The sequence below is a fragment of the Cordyceps fumosorosea genome (assembly GCF_001636725.1).
Source record: "Cordyceps fumosorosea ARSEF 2679 chromosome Unknown scaffold_2, whole genome shotgun sequence".
Lineage (NCBI taxonomy): Eukaryota > Fungi > Ascomycota > Sordariomycetes > Hypocreales > Cordycipitaceae > Cordyceps > Cordyceps fumosorosea.
The window spans coordinates 800726-823331 of record NW_017387302.1 but is presented as its reverse complement, the minus strand read 5'-3'; the positions used below and the strand labels follow the sequence as shown (position 1 = coordinate 823331).

General features: G+C 56.1%; 5 protein-coding genes across 5 annotated transcripts; 3 read left to right on the top strand and 2 right to left on the bottom strand.

The window, feature by feature from the left end:
* Positions 1 to 343: 343 nt before the first annotated feature.
* ISF_01403 (Fumarylacetoacetase, protein) lies at positions 344 to 1316 on the bottom strand (the record flags this gene model as incomplete). Its single annotated transcript, XM_018845010.1, has 3 exons — positions 344 to 937; positions 994 to 1071; positions 1140 to 1316. 3 exons carry the CDS (start codon positions 1314 to 1316, stop codon positions 344 to 346), a joined length of 849 nt encoding a protein of 282 aa, XP_018707776.1.
* A 2978-nt stretch (positions 1317 to 4294) lies between these two features.
* On the top strand, positions 4295 to 8004 carry ISF_01402 (plasma membrane calcium-transporting ATPase 2; the record flags this gene model as incomplete). Its single annotated transcript, XM_018845009.1, has 4 exons — positions 4295 to 5375; positions 5433 to 5863; positions 5930 to 7270; positions 7339 to 8004. 4 exons carry the CDS (start codon positions 4295 to 4297, stop codon positions 8002 to 8004), a joined length of 3519 nt encoding a protein of 1172 aa, XP_018707775.1.
* Positions 8005 to 8229: 225 nt separating this feature from the next.
* Positions 8230 to 10387, bottom strand: ISF_01401 (CobW domain protein; the record flags this gene model as incomplete). The annotated part of the gene is made up of 4 exons (XM_018845008.1): positions 8230 to 9453; positions 9521 to 9731; positions 9791 to 10029; positions 10283 to 10387. The coding sequence occupies 4 exons, from the start codon at positions 10385 to 10387 to the stop codon at positions 8230 to 8232; spliced, it is 1779 nt and encodes a 592-aa protein (XP_018707774.1).
* Positions 10388 to 14953: 4566 nt separating this feature from the next.
* ISF_01400 (small oligopeptide transporter, OPT family) lies at positions 14954 to 17483 on the top strand (the record flags this gene model as incomplete). The annotated part of the gene is made up of 4 exons (XM_018845007.1): positions 14954 to 15181; positions 15245 to 15402; positions 15459 to 15653; positions 15710 to 17483. 4 exons carry the CDS (start codon positions 14954 to 14956, stop codon positions 17481 to 17483), a joined length of 2355 nt encoding a protein of 784 aa, XP_018707773.1.
* Positions 17484 to 20352: 2869 nt separating this feature from the next.
* Positions 20353 to 21837, top strand: ISF_01399 (hypothetical protein; the record flags this gene model as incomplete). Its single annotated transcript, XM_018845006.1, has 3 exons — positions 20353 to 20712; positions 20810 to 21031; positions 21136 to 21837. 3 exons carry the CDS (start codon positions 20353 to 20355, stop codon positions 21835 to 21837), a joined length of 1284 nt encoding a protein of 427 aa, XP_018707772.1.
* Between the last annotated feature and the right edge of the window lie 769 nt (positions 21838 to 22606).

Genomic DNA, 22606 nt, shown 5'->3' with positions numbered 1-22606 from the left:
GTAAATAGTAATGGTTTATATTCGAGTAGTGTATGTACTGAGTCAAAGAGCTGTGCAGATGGCTCTCTACGCCCTCTTGTCGGGCTTTCGATGCGACAGGCATGGCGGGTTTCGCGTAGAGTTACCAAATGCTTGCTGCCCTTCTCAGCCGAACGAAGCCTGTGCAGCCCATCAGCAAGGTATGCAGCTATTGTCGATGCCGAGAACTGACACGTAAATCCCGTCCCGCCACTGACAAGAGAACGGGGCCGGGATGTCAGGCAGGGCAACATCCATCCATCCTCAGCGAACGGAGAGTGCGCACATGGGATCCCGTCGTAGCTTGTGGTGCTGTCTCCCGCGTCTACTTCTGGAACTGCATCGTGTTGCGCAGCGTGCCCAGCCCATCGAAGCTCACCTCCACCACGTCGCCATCCTCCAAAAACCTCTGCGGCTCCATGAACAGCCCCACGCCCGACGGCGTCCCCGTCAGTATCACCGTCCCCCTCCTCAACGTCGTCCCCTGCGACGCAAACGCCACCAGCTCCCTCACCCCCCAAATCATGTCCGCCGTCGAGCTCTCCTGCCTCGTCTCCCCGTTGACGCGCGTCACCAACCCCAGCGCCTGCGGGTCCGGCACCGCCGCCGGCGAGGCGACCACCGGCCCGAGCGGCGCGAAGCCGTCAAAGGACTTGGCGAAGCAGAACTGGCCGCCGGAGACGGCGGCGGGCATCTGCAGGTGCCGCGCGGACAGGTCGTTGGCGTTGACGTAGCCGAGGACGAAGGAGAGCGCGGAGGCGGCGGGAACGTCGCGCGCGTCGCGGCCGATGACGACGCCGAGCTCGCCTTCGTAGTCGAGGCGCGGCTGGGCGAGGAGGGGGATGGGGATGGAGGAGGAGGGCCCGGCGAGGGCGTCGGGCGGCTTGGCGAAGATGACGGGGTTCTCAGCGATGGCGAGCTACAAAGAAACTGGTCAAGTTTAAGAAGCGTTTGTCTGGTTTTGGGTGTGCGTACGTTGGCTTCCTCGGCATGCTTCTTGTAGTTGAGGCCGATGCAGACGAAGTAAGGCACCCTCTCCAGCGGACAGAGGACCTGCGTATGCGTAGTAAAGTGGTTAGCCGTGCCGCGCGAAGATTAGATTGGCGACCTCGACCTCTCACCTTGTTTATGATGGCCTTGCGCGTCGTCTTGACGAAGCCGGTGTCGAGATCACCATCCAGGACGGCGACGGTGGCCCCGACCAGATCGCTCAGGACGGACGGATCGGTGACGTCGCCGTAGAGCGTGGTGCCGTTGCCGTCTTCGAACCGGACCAGGCGGTGGAAGGTATGCTCCATTTTTGACGGCCCGGCGACTTATTTCGGTCTGCAAATTGCGAGAGATAGACAGAGAAGTAGACGATGGTGATGATGATGATGATGATGTTTGTTCCAGCGTTGTCGCGATATCGGATCGCGCCCTTTAGTTGACGCCGTTGCCCAAACTCCACTTGGTCGACACTTGGGAGGGGTTTGCCATTTGCTGCAGAGATGGACGCTACAAGTTGATTCTGCATTTATTATTATCTTTTTCTATGGGTGAATAGAATTGAATACCAAGACATGATTTTAGGAGATTTTGTACAGCGGTTGCTGGCGTGAGAGAAATGGCACATAAGCCCAACTGAGCCCCTTCACTCGGCCGGTACTTGATCAAGGAGCATTATCTTCAACGGCTATCCAAAAATACGATACAATTGGGAAACGTATTCATGAAATCGGTATTGGAATATTAAATGCCTATAGGCTGCAACGCTGGGAACTCAAATTCAGATTGGCCAAGGCCAAGCCGAATGAACAGCTTACCCTATACTCCATGGACGAAGCTCTACAGTAGCTTGAATGAAGTGCCGTGGCTGAATGACCCCGTAAGGTGGGAAAAGACTTTAACAGATAAGAAGCTGAGGTATCTGTTGCAGTACTGTTCTACACATGCGGTCAAGGTCATATTTCCTAGGCGTCTTTTGTACAGTTTTTGCGGCTTTCTGATTGGGGATTACCGTAAAGCTCGGTCAAGTTGTGCCGCTTACAAGTTTAAAATAGTTAGGCACAGCAAGGGAAAATTACGCAACGATGCGAAAAAGAAATTATGCACGGGCCATACAGAAAAAGGCATGCACAACTTTTCACTTCCCATATCTTTGCCTCCAGGGTAAGTGTAGCTGCGGCCTCGCAAACCGCTGGCTAGGAGACATAAGCGACTGGATCAAGCTTTGACATTTTCCCATGTGCAAGAATTATCCTTGACAATAAATACAAAACGAATAGCATTTCTCGCATTTTTCTTAACTTTCTCTGACAATTCCTCCGCTTCCTTGCTTCTTGCTGTGCGCTGTGTACAGTAAGTTAGACCTTGGAGATATCAGGGATGTGTTGCTCCGGCGTCCAACAGGAGAGACACGGTCTCAGTCCGGGCTGCTGTTTCTGCTTCCTCTTGTGCTCGAGAGGCCGCCAACCGCTCCTCACTCATTATTCATCCTACAAGTCGCTCATATAAAAGCCGCCTTCTAGACGGCCTTGGCTTAGCCTTTTGCAAAGTATTTGCCAAGACACCAGTGTAAAAAACTTCATCACTCAGCCAGCCTCCATGACAATCGGGCTCCGTCAATTTTACCTAGAAAAGAGCATGTGGCAACGGGTTGCCCCCCTGCCATTCGCGTGCTTCGCCACGATGGTGGCCCAGCGCTAAAATCAGTGAGGGGGGGATGCGGTTGGCTGGTGATTGGGGCGCGACTGCATGAGTCGCTCGATTGGCCCTGACAAAGCTAGATGAGGCTGTGGGGGGGACGGGGAGGTTTTCACTTTCTCCCAACGCCTCGCACAACCTTGTTCCGGATTCTGGAGCCAAGCGCCAGGAGACGGTTGGCTGCTGGATGGATATCCGGTCAAGCTGGACCGAGACTCGACTCGTCGTGGGTAGATGGTGCCGCGGTCAGCTTGGCTGGTTAGGGAAGCTGCCTAATCGCAGAGGTCGATCACGCCGGGTTCGTTGTTGATGACCTCGGGAGGTTGAATATTCATTCCCCGCCTTGCACTGCCTCGTTCCCCCTCCATGCATCCTCCATACATCCTCCATCCCATCCGGGTGGTGTTCCCGTCGGCTCATGTTTGAGAGATTGCGGTGCGTTGAAACATGATGCAGCTGCAAGCCCGCTGAAAAATGGCTGCGAGATGTGTTAACTATGGATAATGACTTATTATGAGTGCGGGCGGCTATTGGCGGATGCAGCATCTTGTTCCTCACAAGCAGAGTAAGACCTGCAGAATGATGCGAATGCACATTGCAAATACAAATTACCTGATATTTGAGTAAATACCCTGGTCGATTTTCTGTCGTAGATCTTCATGACACTCGTACAGCCACCAGCATTATTAGTCTATTCCAGCTAGGTATGAAGTAATGACACAATGCAACTCTACGAGAATCTGGACACGTTGAGAAATCTCCATCACTTGCCTCGCTTACAAGACAGATGACTTTTTCCAAATCATTCAAAGAATCCCGCCACCGGAGGCTGTGCAAATGCATGAGCAAAGATGTTGTGCGCTCTGTTGTACCGCCAAGTCTCGCAACACCAAAACTAGTAGGTCGTGATACACTACAGACACAAACACAGAGATCAACAGCAACACCATTTATTGCCAAGCAACTCCGTCTCCTTTGACGTAATTAAATGGCCGGATGATCGTGGCTATGCTCCGAGAGATATCCCTCTCAGGCCGCCACTCGACAGCGCCCAAAGTGGCAAGTCGCCGCTGATGAGGAGCCAGACTAACAACAACAAACCTGAACTATACAAGAAAAAACTGGAGAGAGAGAAGGAACTTGTTACCAGCGACAACTTTATCGTAGATGCAAATTAAGCTCTTCCTCCGCCCGCCGACAAAGCCAGACCTTCCGTTTCGGGCTCGGTCCGCCAAGGGTTTTGTCTCTGAGCAGCCAAGCCTTGTCCTTGTCGCCTACCGACCGACCGCTTCTAGACGAGGCGCCCGTGTGTCTCGCGAGCATCTCGTGCTCAGCCTCCTTTTTTTGCTCAACATTAATATCAACCGGGGGGGCCGTCATTTTGTTTCAACCGTGATGTGTAGCAGAAACAGAAACAGAAACACAAAGCCGCAGCAACCAACATCTGCTACATCAAAGTTCACCCACCACACCACATCATCTTGCTTGTTCCTTCTCTCTCTTTTTTTTTTAAACCAAAAAGAAATAGATCCCTGTTCATGCATAGGACGACATACACGGCCACCACATCCCCCCATCACCGCCGTTCGCCATGGCGAGCCACAACACGCTGTCCCCCGACACCCTCGAGGTGGCCGCCGCCGCCGGCTCCGGCTCCGGGCCGTCGTCCTCCCGCGGGCGGTCCCTGAGCAACGCCGACACCGTCACCATCGCCTCCACCCTCTCCAACCCGTTCCTGACGCCCAGCACGCTGAGCTGCGCGTCCAGCGTGCTCGAGGACCCGGAGCTCGCCCTGCGGCCGGACCCTGGCACCGAGGCCGACTTCGACGCGCCCCCCGGCGGCAACCCCTTCGCCTTCTCGCCCGGCCAGCTCAACAAGCTGCTCAACCCCAAGTCACTCTCCGCCTTTCAGGCGCTCGGAGGGCTGGACGGCATCGCGCGCGGCCTGCGGACGGACGTCAAGGCCGGCCTGAGCCTGGACGAGACGGGCATCGCGGCGCCCATCTCCTTTCACGAGGCGGTGGGCAAGCCGGCACTCAAGCCCGGACAGTCAGCGCCACCAACTTCTGCGTCGGAGGAGCCGTTTGGTGACCGCGTCCGCGTCTTCAAGCGCAACGTGCTGCCGGCGAAGAAGGCCACCCCCCTGTGGCGGCTCATGTGGAACGCGTACAACGACAAGGTGCTGATCCTGCTGACCGTCGCGGCGGTCATCTCGCTCGGCCTGGGCCTGTACGAGACGCTCGGCGTGGACCACCCGGACGGCGCGCCGCCGCCGGTGGACTGGGTGGAGGGCGTGGCCATCTGCGTGGCCATTGTCATCGTCACCGTCGTCGGCTCGCTCAACGACTGGCAGAAGGAGAAGGCGTTTGTGAAGCTCAACGCGCGCAAGGACGACCGCGAGATCAAGGTGGTGCGGTCGGGCCGGTCCTTTGTGATTAACGTCCGTGACATCCTGGTTGGTGACGTGCTGCACCTGGAGCCGGGCGATCTGGTGCCGGTGGATGGCATCTTTATCGAGGGCCACGATGTCAAGTGCGACGAGTCCTCGGCGACGGGCGAGTCGGACGCGCTGAGGAAGACGGCAGGTGCAGAGGTGTTTCGGGCCATCGAGGCGGGCCAGACCAAGAAGGACCTCGACCCGTTCATCATCTCTGGTGCCAAGGTTCTTGAAGGTGTGTTGTCCCTAGGGAGCAAGCAGTGCATGGAGCGTCGCGACTAACGAGCAACAGGCATGGGCACGTTTGTATGCACGTCCGTCGGAGTCAATAGCAGCTTCGGCAAGATCATGATGTCCGTCCGCACCGAGACCGAAGCTACACCACTGCAAAAGAAGCTCGAGAAGCTGGCCGTGGCCATTGCCAAGCTCGGCAGTGCCGCTGCCGGGTTACTCTTTGTCATTCTTCTGATCCGCTTCCTCGCCGGCCTCCCCAATGACTTTCGCGATCCTACGACAAAAGCGTCTGCCTTTATGGACATTCTCATTGTCGCCATCACCATCATTGTCGTCGCAGTGCCTGAAGGCTTGCCGCTGGCCGTCACGCTCGCTCTGGCATTTGCAACCACGAGGTTGCTACGGGAAAACAACCTGGTCAGAGTCCTGAGAGCATGCGAGACCATGGGCAATGCTACTACTATTTGCTCGGACAAGACTGGTACCTTGGTGAGTTGACTTGATCATTCCGAGCCTGGATGTGCATGAGACCAACTAACATGCCAACCCCCTTAGACGACAAACAAGATGACAGTAGTCGCCGGCACGTTTGGCTCAACCAGCTTTGCCAAGAGCACCGAGACCGAAAAGCCCAACGAGCAGACGGTCAGCCAATGGGCCGGCGCCCTCCCGCAGGCGACCAAGGACATGATCGTGCAGTCCGTCGCCATCAACTCCACCGCCTTCGAAGGCGAGGAGGACGGCCGCGCCGTCTTCATCGGCTCCAAGACGGAGACGGCCCTGCTGCAGCTCGCCCGCGACCATCTCGGCCTCGGGTCCCTCCGCGAGACCCGCGCCAACGCGCAGGTCGTGCAGATGATGCCCTTCGACTCGGCCAAGAAGTGCATGGCCGCCGTCATCCGCACCGACGCCGGCGCCTACCGCCTGCTCGTCAAGGGCGCCTCCGAGATCCTGCTCCGGTGCTGCTCCGAGACGCTCGACCCGCGCGGGCCGCTCACCAAGTTGCGTGCTCGGGAGCTGCGCGCCGTTATCGACAAGTACGCCGGCGCCTCGCTGCGCACCATCGGTCTGGTGTACCGGGATTTCCCCGCGTGGCCGCCCGCACACGCGGAGCTCAGTGATGAGGGCGAGGTGCGGCTGGCCTCGCTTCTGCGCGACCTCGTGCTCGTTGGCGTCATCGGCATCCAGGACCCCGTGCGGCCGGGCGTCCCGGAAGCGGTCCAAAAGGCGCGGCACGCGGGCGTCGTGGTGCGCATGGTCACCGGCGACAACGTCATCACCGCCCGAGCCATCGCCACCGAGTGCGGCATCATCACCTCCACGGACGGCAGCGGCGACGGGGTGGTCATGGAGGGGCCCCGGTTCCGCAAGCTCTCCGAGGACGAGATGGCCTCGGTGCTCCCGCGGCTGCGCGTGCTCGCGCGCTCCTCCCCGGAGGACAAGCGCGTGCTGGTGAGCCGTCTCAAGGCGCTCGGGGAGACGGTGGCGGTGACCGGCGACGGGACCAACGACGCGCCGGCGCTCAAGGCGGCGGACGTGGGCTTCTCGATGGGCGTGTCCGGCACGGAGGTGGCCAAGGAGGCGTCGGCGATTGTGCTGATGGACGACAACTTTGCGTCCATCATCACGGCGCTGAAATGGGGCCGCGCCGTCAACGACGCGGTGCAAAAGTTCTTGCAGTTCCAGATCACGGTCAACATCACGGCGGTGCTGCTGGCGTTCATCACGGCGCTGTACAGCAGCGAGATGAAGCCGGTGCTGCGCGCGGTGCAGCTTCTCTGGGTCAACCTCATCATGGACACATTTGCGGCACTGGCCCTGGCCACGGATCCGCCGGATGATAAGATTTTGAACCGGCAGCCGCAGGGGAAGAAGGCGCCTTTGATTACTGTCAATGTGAGTATCTTGCTCCTCCTCCTCCTCCTCCTCCTCCTACTCCCCGTACCGTCACTGACAATACCTAGATGTGGAAAATGATCATCGGCCAGGCCATCTTCCAGCTCGTGGTCACCCTCGTCCTCTACTTCGCCGGCCCCCGGATCCTCCGCTACGACGCCGCCCAGGCCGTCGAGCTCGACACCATCATCTTCAATACCTTTGTCTGGATGCAAATCTTCAACATGTTCAACAACCGCCGCCTCGACAACCGCTTCAACGTCCTCGAGGGACTGCACCGCAACTACTTCTTCATCTTCATCTGCCTCCTCATGGTCGGCCTGCAGGTCACCATCGTCTTCTTCGGCTCCCGCGCCTTCGGCATCGCCGGTGACGGCCTCGACGCCGTCCAGTGGGCCATCTGCGTCCTCGTCGCCGCCGCGAGCCTGCCCTGGGGCGTGGTCGTCCGCCTCGTCCCGGACGCCTGGTTCGCCGGGGTTGCCGGGGTCGCCGGCCGGCCGGTCGCGGCGCTGTACCGGGCGGTCGGTCGCGGCTTCGGTAGGCTGTTCGGGCTGTTCCGAAGAAAGGGGAAGAAGAGTGAAGAGGACGCGGCTCCGGCGCGAGATGTCGAGGAAGCGGCCGCTCCAGAGGTCACCGTGCAAGAGCCAGTGGTCACGCCCCCTGCGATTGTGATTTGCGAGACACCGCAAGTCCATATTACGGAGCCGGAAGCTGATGAGAAACGACAGAAATGATTGTACAAACTTTTGTGCTTGGCGTTGGATGGCTTCTTGTATTACACCCCTAATAGACTTCTTTTTCAGCAATGCAAAACTTGAAAATTCTTTACTTCATTACTACATATAGACGTCAAACAAATAAAAGTACTTTTGCCATGATTCCAAATTTATCCCTCCCTCCCTCCCCCAGCCCCTTGCTTGGTCTTGGGATATCAAACACCATGCATAACCATCATCAGATCAAGAAACCTCCTCAAGGGCTTGCTTAAACGACCTCACACCACCCTTGCCCAAGCCATGGCCGTGGCTGTGCCCCGCGTGGTCGTGCTCATCATCGTCATCCTCGCCCGGCTCCCCCGCCCAGTCCGGGAAGCCATCATCAAACAACTCCTGCAGCGCCTCCTTCAACTTATCCAAGTCATCCCCGTGCGCCGGATCCCGCATCACCCCCTCCCAGTCCGCAAACTCCTCGTCCGTCAGCAGGCACTCGTCCAGCAGCGCCTGCACGCCCGCGTGGTCGAGCCCCTCGCCGATGAAGACGAGCTCCTGGCGGCGGTCCCCCCACTCGCCGCCCTTGGCGATGTCGTGCTGCACCAGCGCGTCCACCTCGGGCTCGCCGGTCGTGTACTCGGAGGGCGGCAGCGTGCAGAACCAGGGGCGGCCGCCGGTCATGGTCAGCATGGCGCCGGCCTGCGACCACTCGCCGGCGCGGTGCGGCCGCGTGGCGAGCAGGAACTCGCCCTTGGAGCGGAAGAGCCGCGAGAAGGTCGGGTGCGCACGCTTGTTGGCGAGGATCTCCTCGTTGGGCGGCATGTCGAGCGGGTCGACGGCCATGGCGTCGTCCTCGTCGTCCTCGGAAGCGGCGGCGGCGGCGGCGGCGGCGGCGGCCTTTTGCTGGCTGGCAAGGAGGACGGGCTTTTGCTTCTCCGAGGGGCGCGGGGAGGGAACGGTGCGGGCGGTCGAGTGGGAGCTGCCTGAGGAGTAGGCTGAGCCTTCCTGGGCAGAGCCGTTGGAAGAGCCGATACTCTGTGCGTCGTCGTTTTGCTCAACGTCCTCCATCTCATCATCCTCGTCCTCATCCTCATCCTCGTCATCCTCGTCGTCCTCGTCTTCATCCTCATCATCCTCGGGCTGCTCTAGCTGCAGAATGAACTTGTCGTAGAGAAGAGCGAACAGACGACGCGGGTGAAAGGGTCGCTGACGTGAGTAGATGAAGCTCTGGACGTTGTACTCTTCCGTCTCGGGCTTGGGTGTGACGACGTTCTTGCCGTTGACCTCGCGGACGGTCATGGCGTGGAGGTCCTGCAGCCAGCCGTAGCCCGCCTGGGCGACGTCCATCTTGAACAGGCCTGTGTTGACGAGCTGCTTGACGTCGACCTTGCCGTAGCTGGATTCCAGAATCTTGGCACGGTGGTTGAGCTTCTTGACAAGGTCCACGATGCGGGCCCGTGTTTCCTTGGAGACCTGATGTTGCAGTTAGATACAATACACTGCGACTGCGGAAGAATACGCGTCTCAAGATCCCACATACCATGTCGATTTTATTAAGTATGATAATGTCAGCGAACTCGATCTGGTCGACCATGAGGTCCGAGACGGTTCGCTCATCTTCGGGGGTGACGTCGTCACGGCGAGCAGAGATGAGGTCGGCCGTGTCAAAGTCGTGCAGCATGGTAAACGTGTCAATGACCGTGACGGTGGTGTCCAGCTTGGCGAACTTTTCCAAGCCACCAGCTTCCTTACTGCAGAGAGGTATGGTTAGCATGCACGCATCAAATCGCTCGTTGCCGACGTCACTTACAGCTGCTCGAGCACCTTCATCATGTCCGCGTCGAGGCCCTCGCCGCCCTCGTCTACAAGCTGGCTCATCTGCTCGGCCAACCTGTTGTCAAAAGTCTCGGCAACCTGCTCCGGTTCGCTGATGCCGCTGCTCTCAATAATGATGTAGTCAAAGCTCTGTAGCTGAGCGAGGCGGACGAGCTCCTCGAGCAGGTCGCCGCGGAGAGTGCAGCAGATGCAGCCATTCTGCAGAGCAATGACCTTTTCGTTGGTTTTTGTGAGGCGGTGCGTTTGCTTTATTCCGGGGGGGGGGGGGTGGAATTGTCAGTTGTGGTCGCCCACTGTGGTTTTCAAACAACTCACGCGCCAATGTCGTTGACGACGACGGCGATGCGTAGACCGTGGTTGCTTCTAAGGATATGCTGTAAAAGTGTCGTTTTTCCCGATCCCTTGAAGTGTTTGTCAGACATGTCAAAAAACCACCAAAAGAACTGAGAAGCAACTGCTGACTTACAAGGAAGCCGGAGAGGAGAGTGACGGGAAGCGCCTTGGGCGGCACCTTGGTTTTCTGAGCCTTGGAGGCCTTTTTGCTTTTTCCAACCTTGAATCTGTTGACCATTTTGTATGTAGCTTAGATATGAGAGCGACAATGTGAAAAAGACAACTTTAATGTTGTTTCATTCAAGAAATATGTGCGAAAAAGAGAGGGCAGGGGCTGACAGACGGTATATATAGCAATGAATTTTACAAAACGCACAAAAAGTTCATTCGCGCACGCCATTGATTCGACGTAGACACAAACTCCAGCCAAATTCGCCGTCATTGCTCTGCGTACGCCACTGCAATCCTGAGACTTGCTCATCAAGGTCGACGACTTATTGGCCATCAGGGTTGTGAAGGTCGTGATAGTTTCGGGGCTGGCTGACATTCTTGCCCAGCTGATTGGCTCGTCAGTTCCAAATCGGGCATCCGTCCCAGAACAACCCGTCGGCCCCGGAGACAGGGGAGTTACAAAGCATTTTTGCTGTGTTTTCAATTGGATGCAGTAAAGAGTAGTACTTGGCAAACTCGTGGTCAGATAAGTAAGGGCTGGTGCTCATTGGCTACTTGGTGTGGCTCCCCGCCCCGTGGTTAGGAGGCATCATGGGAAACACCATAGCGGTTCTCAGGAGCTGTGAGCTAGCCATGACCGTGTACCATGCTGGATGTCGATGGTAAGGGCTCTCTGGCTCTCGACATTTCAGGTATATAAAGGTGTGTTCGCGGCAGCTCTCTGCAGGGCGGATTGATCTTGTGTGATGCTTCAACCGCGCGCTGAAACGCGAGGCAGCAAGCAATTTTACCTGGCAATATTTCCGACACATGCAGTTCACGATCGAGTACAACAAGGTTCACGTCTATCCACATCGCACAATACGGGACAGGACCACATATTAAAAGGAACTACGGCAGAGCGTCACAGCAGCAGTGCACTGACTGAGCCACGCTTGCAGCTGGGCGAGGGCAGGCAGCCAACCAAAAGAATGCCGAGCTCGGAACCAAGACGAGGTTTGATAAGTCTATCAAGGTTGTTCCCGTCATTGACTGTGGCGAGTTTGTTGGCGGCATGCTCGTCGTGTAGAATAGTGCCGAATGCAGCACTCTGGGACATAGAAACCAGGCCCAATAGATGAGCGAAGCCGGAACGCCAACCAGCAGCAAAGGACTCTGTTTGAGAACCTGAAAAGTAACAACAGCTACCTTTGTCGAGAAGGCGGGTTAAGTTTGAGGCACGAGGGAGCGAGAGTGGGTGTGGTTTGGTTGCGATCACGACTTTTTGAGATGCGGGTGTTTTCCACATGTGGGAAAGAAGGAAGAGACAAGTCGACCCAAACGGAGAGGTGGGAAGAAATTCTGGTCAGGGTTTTGCGGTACGTGAGTCAACGGGCTCATCATGTGTAGTGCAGCGCATTGCGCAAGCTGCTAGCTACACTGGACTTGATTGACGTGACAACGCAGAGCACCTGCAGCTGCGACAGCGGAGATGAACCTGATAAACGATTTTTTTGTGTCGGAGACTGTCGGCGATGGTTTCTCTTCTACAAAAGAACCTCGACAAAGGACCTTGTGAATGATGGCTGGTTGTTAGCCTCGGCGTGTGTCGTGGTGGGGACTTGCGGATACCACGAGAAGCAACTATCACAAAGTGATAAACCAAAGAATGCCATCGAGAAAAAAGTACCATAGACCGATTTGCCACTCTATATAGGGCCGTGGTCTGCGTATGATGTCAGCCCAACGTTGAAACATCACATTGAGCAAGCCAACGTGAATGGCGGCGCAACTGCGTTTGGAAAGATTATGACTGCGAAAACGTAAGGGAGACGGCCAACGGCCAACGGCCAGCAAACTGTCCGCACGCCTCTCGGAGAAGAGGCAGACTGGGGGTGCTATCCCTAGCTGCAATGCCCGCGGATGACGCAGCTTGATTGTCCGGAGGAGGCCCTCTCCTGGTTGGGCGGAGGCCCCATGGGGAATGGAGGGGAATGGAGGGGAATTGGAGGTGGCGACGGCGGGCTCGTTGTTGGGGTGTTGCATTTCGACGATGGATATCTTGGAGTAAGGAGAGGGGTGTTTGTGTTGATGAGATGCAAAAGTCCCTGCCGGTATTTGGCAGTGTGGAGGCAGAGTTACTGTACGGATTTGCCAATAGCGGCCAGGGTTGACGAATGTTGGTGGATTTGTGGGTGAGGGATGTCGGATTGCCATTAGGTAATGCACCCAGATGGTCGCGGAGAAAAGGACGACTAGAAAAGCTATTACCGCCAGCCTTGTTTTTGGCTGTCAGAAATAAGTCTGGAATAAGTCAGGAAATAGGCAAAGATTGCCAAGTAATTTCGGCCAATCTTGCAATCGGCTTGGTATTTCTGGGCATCGAGTACCAAGCATTGGGGTCTGCAAGTTAACAGTGTGGTGCACCTCCCAAAAGGGCGTTGGCGGTAGCACCCAGGCCGAGACGACAGCACGCAAAGGTTCTGGCAGGGATAGCCTTGCTCCTAATCGGGCAAGAAGATAAAATCGCGAGACACAACAAATAAGAACCGTGCTGTTATTATAAAGGAACCTGAGCACAAAAAGAACCTTGCCCTTTGCTGAATTAAGCTTGTTAACGGTAAACTTGTTGCAGGCCCTTGGTGTGGCTGATTTTAGTGGATAGTATACGTTAGTGGCGTGGCGGTATTAATTCCCGCGGAGTTGCGCCCAAACTTGTTCCGCTGGAGGGCACCGACGTCGCTTAACTGATTCTATGAACAATGATTGAATTGGAATGATGCTTCTGGGGTAGGCCAGCTCCCAGTGGGATGGCGGAGCGGTTACAGCGGATCATGCGCTGGGAGCTCTTGTCAGTGTCGCTGAACAGAGTGAATTGCAGAGACAGGTGCACCTGTGGTCTGGAGCCCCTGAAGAGCCAATGAGTTGCTGACAGGAAGCCTGCCAGAAAAGGGAACGAACACCGCCGACGACAGGTTGAAGGCAACTCGCATTACTCATCCTTGCATGCACAATCCACGACCGCTTTCTCTCTTTGCATTTTTTTCCATCTTCCCTTTTCCCACCCACCATACAATTTGCCAACACACAACCTGCCGTTCATAATAATCACTACATCCTTCTGGCACCACACTACACCCAGCTAGGTTGAGGCGCCGCCCCTGCCGACAGCCTCCTTCGGTGGCGTCGTCCATGCTGCAGCGAAAGCTGACTTGGCACATTTTTTCTCACCTACCGTACATACATATGTCTCTTCTTGGAACTAACCGACCCGCTAGTGCCCTGCCTTGCTGATAGTACTTTGTGCCGAGAACGCCACTGATTGGCGACTTCCGGCAAGAAAGACAACGCACCTCCCTCGGCCCGTCGCCCATCATCAGAGACATATCAACGTCCAAGTCTTTCCGCTCCCCTGCAAGCGAGACAGAAACAAAAATAAAAGGATGCACAAAACTAAAGATGGCGACATTGCCCAGCAACCCTGCTCCTCTTCCCGCGTCAGTCTAGACGATCTGTGGGCCGACCGACTCGACGAACCAACGTCCCTCATTCACTGCGCCATAATCCACCAATACAGAGAGCTTCTGTCACATCGCAAAACTAAATACGGAGTAGCAACTTGACAAAGGTTCCTTTCCTTCCAAATTATTACACCTGCTCTCCACCTTGGCCCCAGACCTCGTGGCGTGGATTGCTCAGCTGAGGAGCCTGTCTACCAGCCTTTCTCCTTTATTCTGTTGTGAGATGGCTTATTAGCGTGCGCTCCGGCCTCGCTTTGCGGTATCGTGCACTTATTATAAATCTTGTCAAGGTACTGTGCGCCTTACCACCCTAACTAGTATGTTTCCGTTGACAAGTCCGGGTTCGCCGCGCTGTTGCAAAAGTCCCAGGCCCATGTAACCCATGCAAGTCTCAGACTAAGATTGACAGCTTGACAATCCTCCTCGCGCCTTTTTGCCTCGTCGCCTCAGCTGGACGGACCGAAAAGACAGCTTCAATACCACCCTTCCTCAAGTTGATGTGCGCTCCGCTACCCCCGAGGAATACGCGTTACTCTTTCCCCGAGGAGCAGAATCGTACTCGCCGGCCCTCATGAGTCTCCTTCTCTCTCTTTCTGGACTACTCTCAACATCCTCGGCCTTCGCCGCACTAGCTTTCTACATCCAGACATGTTACTTATACCTGGTGTTCTCATTACTTCACTGGTTCCCGATTGCTCCTTCATGCTAGACCGGAGCTTCCCTTCACACACACAAAGTCCCTCGTGGTTAATGACTAACTACTTCGCACAACCGTAAACTTACACCCCCCTCTCCAAAGTCCCATGTCCGCATTTGCCAAGCAGTCCCTCCTTCTTGCCTGATGGCCCGTCCGCTCGGCTCCTCCTCCACATCTCTATCCTCCTACCCCATTGGGGTAGCTCGATTGTCTTGTCTTGTCTTTGTGTCTCCAATAGCATTAGTTCCGCTTCCCATGTTCCGCTGCCCATGACTTATTTTCTCCAGGGTTAAAAGGACCCTGCCGCCCGGTCCTCGCTGCGGACAGCCATTGGGTCTTTGTTGTTGTTGCGCCTACCTCGCCTTCGCCTTCTTCCCCCAATCTAGACAAGGTGAACGAGCCATTTCCTGCAAAGGGGCTCTAGTTCAACAACACAATGAACGGGCTCAAGAAGATCCTCTCCCGTCAAAAGACGAGTCAGTCTGGCGACCATGAGGGCGAGCTCCAGGCCTTTCGCAAGCAGCACCGATACGACCCTTTTCTCGAGGATGACAAGCTGCGCGCCGTCGACTCTGCCCTTGACTCGGGCAACGCCGAAAAGCTCCGCGATCTCGACAACGCCTTGATCCAGGATGACTCGCCCTATCCCGAGGTCCGCGCCGCCGTACGTGCTTCCTATACTCGCTCTCAGGCTTCGCAGGAAACTAACAGCTTCTTTTTTATCCAGGTCCCTAACACGGACGAGGACATGCCTGTCGATACTATCCGAGCCTGGGTAATTGGTGGTCTGCTCTGCACCATTGTTTCCGCTTGCAACGTGCTTCTCGCGCTGCGCCGCACGCCCATCTCCATCAGCTCTACCGTCGTCCAGTTGGTGGCGTACCCGTATGTCATTTACATCGACACTCTCATCTCCGTCAAACAGTCCTGACCTTGTTCAGCCTTGGCTGCTTCTGGGCCCGAGTTATGCCCGCGAAGACCTTCCACCTCTTTGGTCGCACCTTTGAGCTTAACCCCGGTCCCTTCAACGTAAAAGAGCACACAATCATTACCATGATGACAGCTGCCGGTTCCGCCATCAGCTACGCTTTCGACATTCTCCTTGCCCAGGAGGTATTCTACGACCAGCACTTTAAGTAAGCCCTGTCCCCAAACTTGATGCATCAAGTCGGTCTTCCTAACTCGCTCGCAGATGGGGTTTCCAGATTCTGCTCGTCCTTTCGACCCAGGCCATGGGATTCGGTATCGCTGGCATCTCCCGACGCTTCCTTATCTACCCGTCCTCCATGGTCTGGCCGGCGACCCTCGTGACATGCGCCGTCATGTACGCCCTGCACAACCACCAGCCCGCCGACCCTGCCACCACGAATGGCTGGAAAATTGGCCGCTACGCCTTCTTCCTCATCGTCTCCATGAGCACCTTTGTCTGGGAGTGGGTGCCCCAGGTCTTCGCCCAATTCCTGCAGTTCTTCAACTTTGCTTGCTGGATCGCCCCCAACAACGTCATCGTCAACCAGGTCCTCGGAGCCCAGTCTGGCCTCGGCCTAATCCCCATCTCCTTTGACTGGAGCATCGTCAGTGCCTTCCTCGGTAGTCCCCTACAGGCGCCCGCTTTTTCCCTCGTCAACGTCGCTCTTGGTCTGGCCCTCTTGACTATTGCTGCCTCGGGACTATCGTGGGGTGGTCCTGAGTTCTACCGATACCTGCCCATCAGTGCCAACACCAACTATGACCACTTTGCGAAAAAGTACAACACCTCGCGCATTCTCACTCCCCAATTCACCATGAACGAGACGGCCTACCGCGAGTACTCGCCTATTCTCATCTCCCCGACCTTTACGCTCTCCTACGGCATGTCCTTTGCCGCCCTCATATCGACCCTCGTCCACGTCGCCCTCTTCTACGGCCCCGACATCTGGCGCCGCAGCCGTGACATGCGTTCCGAGGAGCCCGACGTGCACCTGAAGCTGATGCGCAAGTACAAGGAGGCCCCTGAGTGGTGGTTCCTCGCCATCTTCGCCCTGAGCTTTGCCTTTGGCATGATTGCCTCCCAGGTCTGGCCCACCCATCTGCCCTGGTGGGCTTTCATCATCTGCATTGCTATTGGCCTCGTCTTCTTCATTCCCGTCGGCACTGTGCAGGCCATCACCAACCAGCAGACCGGCCTAAACGTCATCACCGAGCTGGTCATCGGCTTCATGCTGCCCGGACGTCCCATCGCCATGATGATGTTCAAGTGCTGGGGCTACATGATTGTCTTCTATGGCCTCAACTACATCTCCGACATGAAGATCGGTCACTACATGAAGATCCCCCCTCGCTCCATGTTCGCAGCCCAGGCCTTTGCCGTCATCTGGCTGTCCATTGTCCAGGTCGCCACCTACAACTTCCTGCTCGGCAACATCAAGGGCATTTGCACCGAGGATCAGGCCCAGGGCCTTACCTGCCCCGCTGCGCGCACCTTCTTCAACGCCAGTGTCATCTGGGGCGTCATTGGTCCGGCCAAGATGTTCGGCGCCGGCCAGCTCTTTTCCTGGCTCAACTGGTTCTGGCTCATCGGCGCCGCCCTGCCTGTGATCCAGTACTTCATCACCCGACGCAACCCCCGCAGCATCTTCCGCTACATGCTCACGCCCGTCATCTTTGGCGCCGCCGGCCAGATCCCGCCGGCCACGCTCTACTACCTGTGGCAGTTTGTCACGGTCGGTCTCGTCTTCAACTGGTTCCTGCGACGCCGCTACTTTGGCTGGTGGCAGCAGTACAACTACACCCTTTCGGGCGCCCTCGACATTGGCAACGCGCTCGCCAGCGTCGTCATCGGCCTCGCCCTCGGCCTGGGCAACGCCAACTTTCCCGATTGGTGGGGCAACACAGTGCCGTACACCAACCTCGACGGTTGGCACAATGCCACGACAAAGGTCTTCCACAAGGGCCAGACGCCTCTGGGCCCGGCAACCTGGTCGTAGCGAGGGAAAACAGTCAACGGCATGTCTTGCATGTCTCAACATGGGCACTAGACAAATGACAAGACGAAAAAGGTGACGAGTCAAGAGCAGGAATTGATCCACATTCTCTTGCTAGCCGTTTCCTGGATCTGTAGCAGCGTCAGCGGACGACGTGGAAAGGGGTATATAGCGCGCAAAGAGGCAATTGGGAGGATATACGTACATATTATACCACATTCATGATGCATTCACATGTTCATATTTTTCAGACCGTCGTGTCTAACTGCCTTATTTCTTCTACTTTCCAAACTGTTTGTGAAGCTGCTGAGATGGGTATGTGTGTGGACACAGGAACCCCCCCGCTGTGCCTTGCCGAGCTGGCTGCAAGGAGGCGAGGAGGGGAGATGACCAGATCCCGCAGCCAAGACGGCGTCCAACCTGAGGCGATTTCTTCATCTCTGCGTTTCAAGTGATGAAATTGGCCTGAGAGAAACACCCACGGCCCCTCCCCGAGGCTCGCTGCATGTCTCGGTAGAGCTCAGCTCCCTCCCACCCGTAGCCCTACGTAGTACAGCCGCATCCCTTATTTATGCACGTAGGGCTCTTTTCAACTTCTCCCCCCCACCCCTCTTTGCTCATTGTGATTTCTCCGCCTTTTTTCGTCACCTTCACCACGTTCTTTGGTGTTGTTTGCAGAGCTCATGAGAGGATTGGTTGCACAACCCCACCGCACGAGTTGATGAATCCTCTGTTCCGTTATTTTGTCTTTGCAACCCCCCAAGTCTTGTACCGGTAGGGGTGCCGGTCTTGGATTCTCATTTCGCATCTAGTGCTCCGACTCCCCACTGCTCTCTGTAACTTCGATCAGCTGGACGGTAGATCGCTGGCTCAGTATTACTCAATCGTTTGGGATATTTCAGCCAAGGTTGCTAGCCAACGGCAACGCCAAAGAACGAGGACCCGCCAGGGGCGGCCAGGGTTGACCAGCAATACTGTATCCGTATGGTGTTATCAGTTCTGTTGCTCAAGCGACTTGTCCGTCGCTACGGGCGGCAGTTTTGCCTGTCCGGTCCCGCCCTCGGTGAGGGGAGGCCGCATTATCAGGAGGCTCCGTGACCTCTCTTCCATGACACCACCAGCTCCCCTCCTTCGCGGTTCTTTACTCGCCCCAATAAAATGTCTTGCTGCACAACAGACCAAGATATTGGGCCACGGCGCCGCCACAGCAGCCTAGCGCATTAACCAACCGCTCGGGAGTTGTTGGGTCAGAGCTGATGGAGCGCCGATAGAAAGTTCGAGTTAGGAAAGGTTGGCTGGCTGGTTGACCTGCGCCGGCGCTCTGGAACCGTGAACCCGCCATTGTCCAGCTAGCGTTGGTGATTCTGCCCAGGCTTTTTCGTCCTGTCGTCTGCTCAGATTCTTGACCCACCAGACGCCAGAAATGCCCTGATGATGAGTGGTTTGGCTGGCTGTCAGCCTGTCAGGAATCGGGAAGGGAGGTCGATCAGGGGTTCGCATCCCTTGCTGCTTTCAGTGGTGCTTTCAGTGGTCACCGGTGGGTTCACGTTATTGACGGCCAAGACGAGGCCATGGTACCTGGATATTTCTTGCATGGGCTTTCTCTAGAAGTTGCCAGTATCCATATTGCAGGAGCGGCGGTAATCAAGTTCTGACATCCGTCAATCGAGTGCCTTTTTTGCCCCTGCCGAATGTACCCTTTGGCTGGCGACCCTGCAGGCGAAAGATTGGCGCTGTGGCTTTCAGGGTGCGGCAGATACATAGTTCCATGCAAGGCTTCTCTGCCGACGTCGTCGGTCCTCTGGAGCGGCTGTTTGGATTGCAAGGTCTGTTCCCAACTTTGACCCAAGACACGGACACTAGCTTTGACAAGCATTCATCACACAAGTCCGACACCCCAAAACTCAAACTCGGGAGAGAGGCCAAGAGCGGCGACGCAGCTAGCTCGCCTTTGGACTTGCCAACTTTTAGCCCATCTCATATTCTGGAGGAGACCGACCTGCGCTATAACGGGAACCCCTGTCGATTGGTCCTGTTGCAAAGGGAGGGGGTCACGGAAGGACAAGAAAAAACGGTAACTACTGGACCGAATCCAGGAAGATGGATGGTGTGGGCGACCCCTCGTCTGCAATAATAAGAGCAGCGGCGTTGGCGTTGCCTTGGACCCCCGGGAGAGTAGCTAGCCGAGTAGCAAGTCTTTTTCCATCTATTTTATTTGTCGCACGATTTAAGTTTTCTCTTTCTCCCTTCCTCAATCATCGTCGCCGTCGTTATTGTAGTGTGACGTTGTGTGTTTGTTTCTGGCAAGTTACGTTGGACAGCTGGCAAGCAAGCTCCAGTTCTACCGACATACATACATGCCTGCCTGCCTACAAGGTACAACATACCTGCCCAGCTTGGTAGGTACTTCACCACCTCAAATCTCCCCGTCGTCGACCCCCGCACCCAAAAATCGTCTACCTGCACCGTCACCGAAAGTTCCCTCGGGAGCTTCCTTTTCCCACTCTCCGCTGCTGCGAACCCGCCGACACACGCGACGAATGACCTCATATTATCCTGCATTGCATTGAGGGGTAACGACCAGGCGTGCTTCAAGCCCCAGACGGCCATCTCCGAGTCACAAGATCAGCGCTACAGCGAATCAGCACCTGCAGCACAACGGGCCTTGACGCAGCAGCCAATCGACCGCCGATACGAGCAGAAACCAGAGCCTGCGATCTGGGCTGCACCGCCGCACCGCCGCCGCCGAGCTTGACGCACAGCATTGCTCAGTACCTAGCACTAATCCAATCGAGCCAAGGCTACCGAGAGCCCGAGAGACCGCCGGCCCCCTCCTTCCCCAGCTGCGCCGACGCCGCGCCCTTTCGCCGTCATGGGCCTCTTCTCTCGCAAGGATAAGAGTCGTCGTGGGGACGCCTCTCTTCCCACCTCACATTCCACCAACAGTTTCGGCTCGTCCACATCCCGATCTGTCGTCAACAGAGTATCCGCGGGGAGCGTCACGTCAGGAAGTCCCCTCTCGCCTTTGTCGCCAACTAAGCTCCCCAAGATGGACCTTCCCCGGCCGCCGGACCCCCAGCTTGACCCCGCTGGCTACCTGCGCAGTCTCGGCGCTGTTCGCGAACGCACCAAGCTTGTCTTCGATAAGCTCATGGCCAACCGGCTACAGCATTTCGACGTTGACATGGCAAAGTTTCCCGACGTTGTTGCCTTTGTATCGGGCTTGATCAAGGTACGCTTTGCCTGCGTGACCTGACGCACGGTCTAGCTCTACCAGCTTCGCCTGGCATGAGCTTTGCCCTTGCCCTATGCTAACCAACATCGAATAGAGAGACTATGATGCACCATTCAACACAATTCCCGGCCACGGCCGCTACCAGCACTTTTGCGTCGGCGGTCGCGATCGCATCGCAGACCTGCTATCCACTTGGCCCTCCACTGTGGACAACACAGAACGCTGTCGCCGTCTCATTGACTTGTTCCTGATCAGCGTTTTGCTTGATGCTGGCGCTGGCACATCCTGGAGCTACAAAAGCAATGAAAATGGCAAAGTGTACAGGAGATCCGAAGGCCTGGCTATTGCCAGCTTGGAGATGTTCAAGACTGCAAGTGCCTATTGCCCCGCATGAGGCGCGCCACACTGACACAATCCCAGGGTCTTTTCTCGGGCAACCCTGACAATAAGCACCAGGTCGATTTCCAAGGTCTCGCAAAGTTGACCGTTGATCAGCTAGCTGCCGGTCTGCAGTCAAAGCCTGGAAACGAGCTTGCTGGCTTGGACGGCCGTACAGCCTTGCTGCTCAAGCTGTCTGACGCCCTCAAGAGCAAGGCCGAATTTTTCGGCGAAACGGGCCGCCCCGGAAACATGATTGATCACCTGCTCTCGCATCCTTCCACCCAAGCATCTTCGATGCTCATTGTACCGCTCCCCGTGCTGTGGAGCGTGCTCATGTCCGGCTTGGCACCCATCTGGCCGCAGTCACGCACGTCCATTGATGGCGTCTCATTGGGCGATGCATGGCCCTGCAGCTCGATGCCTCAGGGTGTCGGCGCCTGGGAGTCTATCGTGCCGTTCCACAAGCTCACCCAGTGGCTGACGTACTCGCTGATGCAACCAATGCAGTCACTTCTCAACATGCACTTTGCTGGCACCGAGCTCCTGACCGGCCTACCCGAATACCGCAACGGTGGCCTCTTCGTTGACATCGGAGTCTTGACCCTGAAAAAGGACGACGCGGACCGCGGCCTGGAGAACTACTCTGACTACTGCCGCCGCGCCGGTGTCAAGGGCGTCGAGGTGGCTCCGGCGGGCCGCCACTGTCGGCCTCCTCGATCACCTAGCCGTCGAAGTCAATAAATATCTGAAGAAGGAGTTGGCGGGCAACCCAATGACCCTGGCACAGCTCTTGGAAGCCGGGAGTTGGAAGGTATGTGCAACTAACCCCGCTGCCCCCGCCCTCCGAGTGTCATCACAACACAACACATATTAACGATAGATTAGGGTGGGCGTGAAATCGCCGAAATCCACCGGCCAAATACGAAGGAGCCTCCCATTCTCATTGATAGCGATGGCACCGTGTTTTAAGCGTGCGCTGCCTCTTATCACCGCTGGTCCAGAAAACACGACACTATGTATGAAGCCAGTCGAGTTTATCAATTATACGACGTTAATGTCAGGGTCTTCACTGTATCCCAAAACCCTTCCAAAGGACATGGAATACAATGCAACTCGAACCCACCATCGCTTAGCGTAATATCTTTATTCTTAACCGCTTTTGTTTCTTGTATTCTCTCTGGACCTTTACGGTTTTTTCTCTCTTTTTTCGGTCGGACATGTTTCTCTTCCCACTGGACAGTGGTCATTTTTATGGAAATTGGGGGCATTCGAGACACGAAATAGGGTTGTCTTATTAGGGCATTTATATACTTTTTCGTCTTCGTGGTTTTGCTCAAGTGAAGTGGCTGTATTTTGGAGTGTAAATTGTACAAGATAATTTTTGGTTCTCCTCGCTCCCTTAATAAGCGTCGTCTTGTCATCCTTCTATGCTAGTATACAAACAGGCACTGCCACCTTCCAGCACATCCACCGGAATAACTTCTCTTAGGTAGTATTTACACATGTCCCG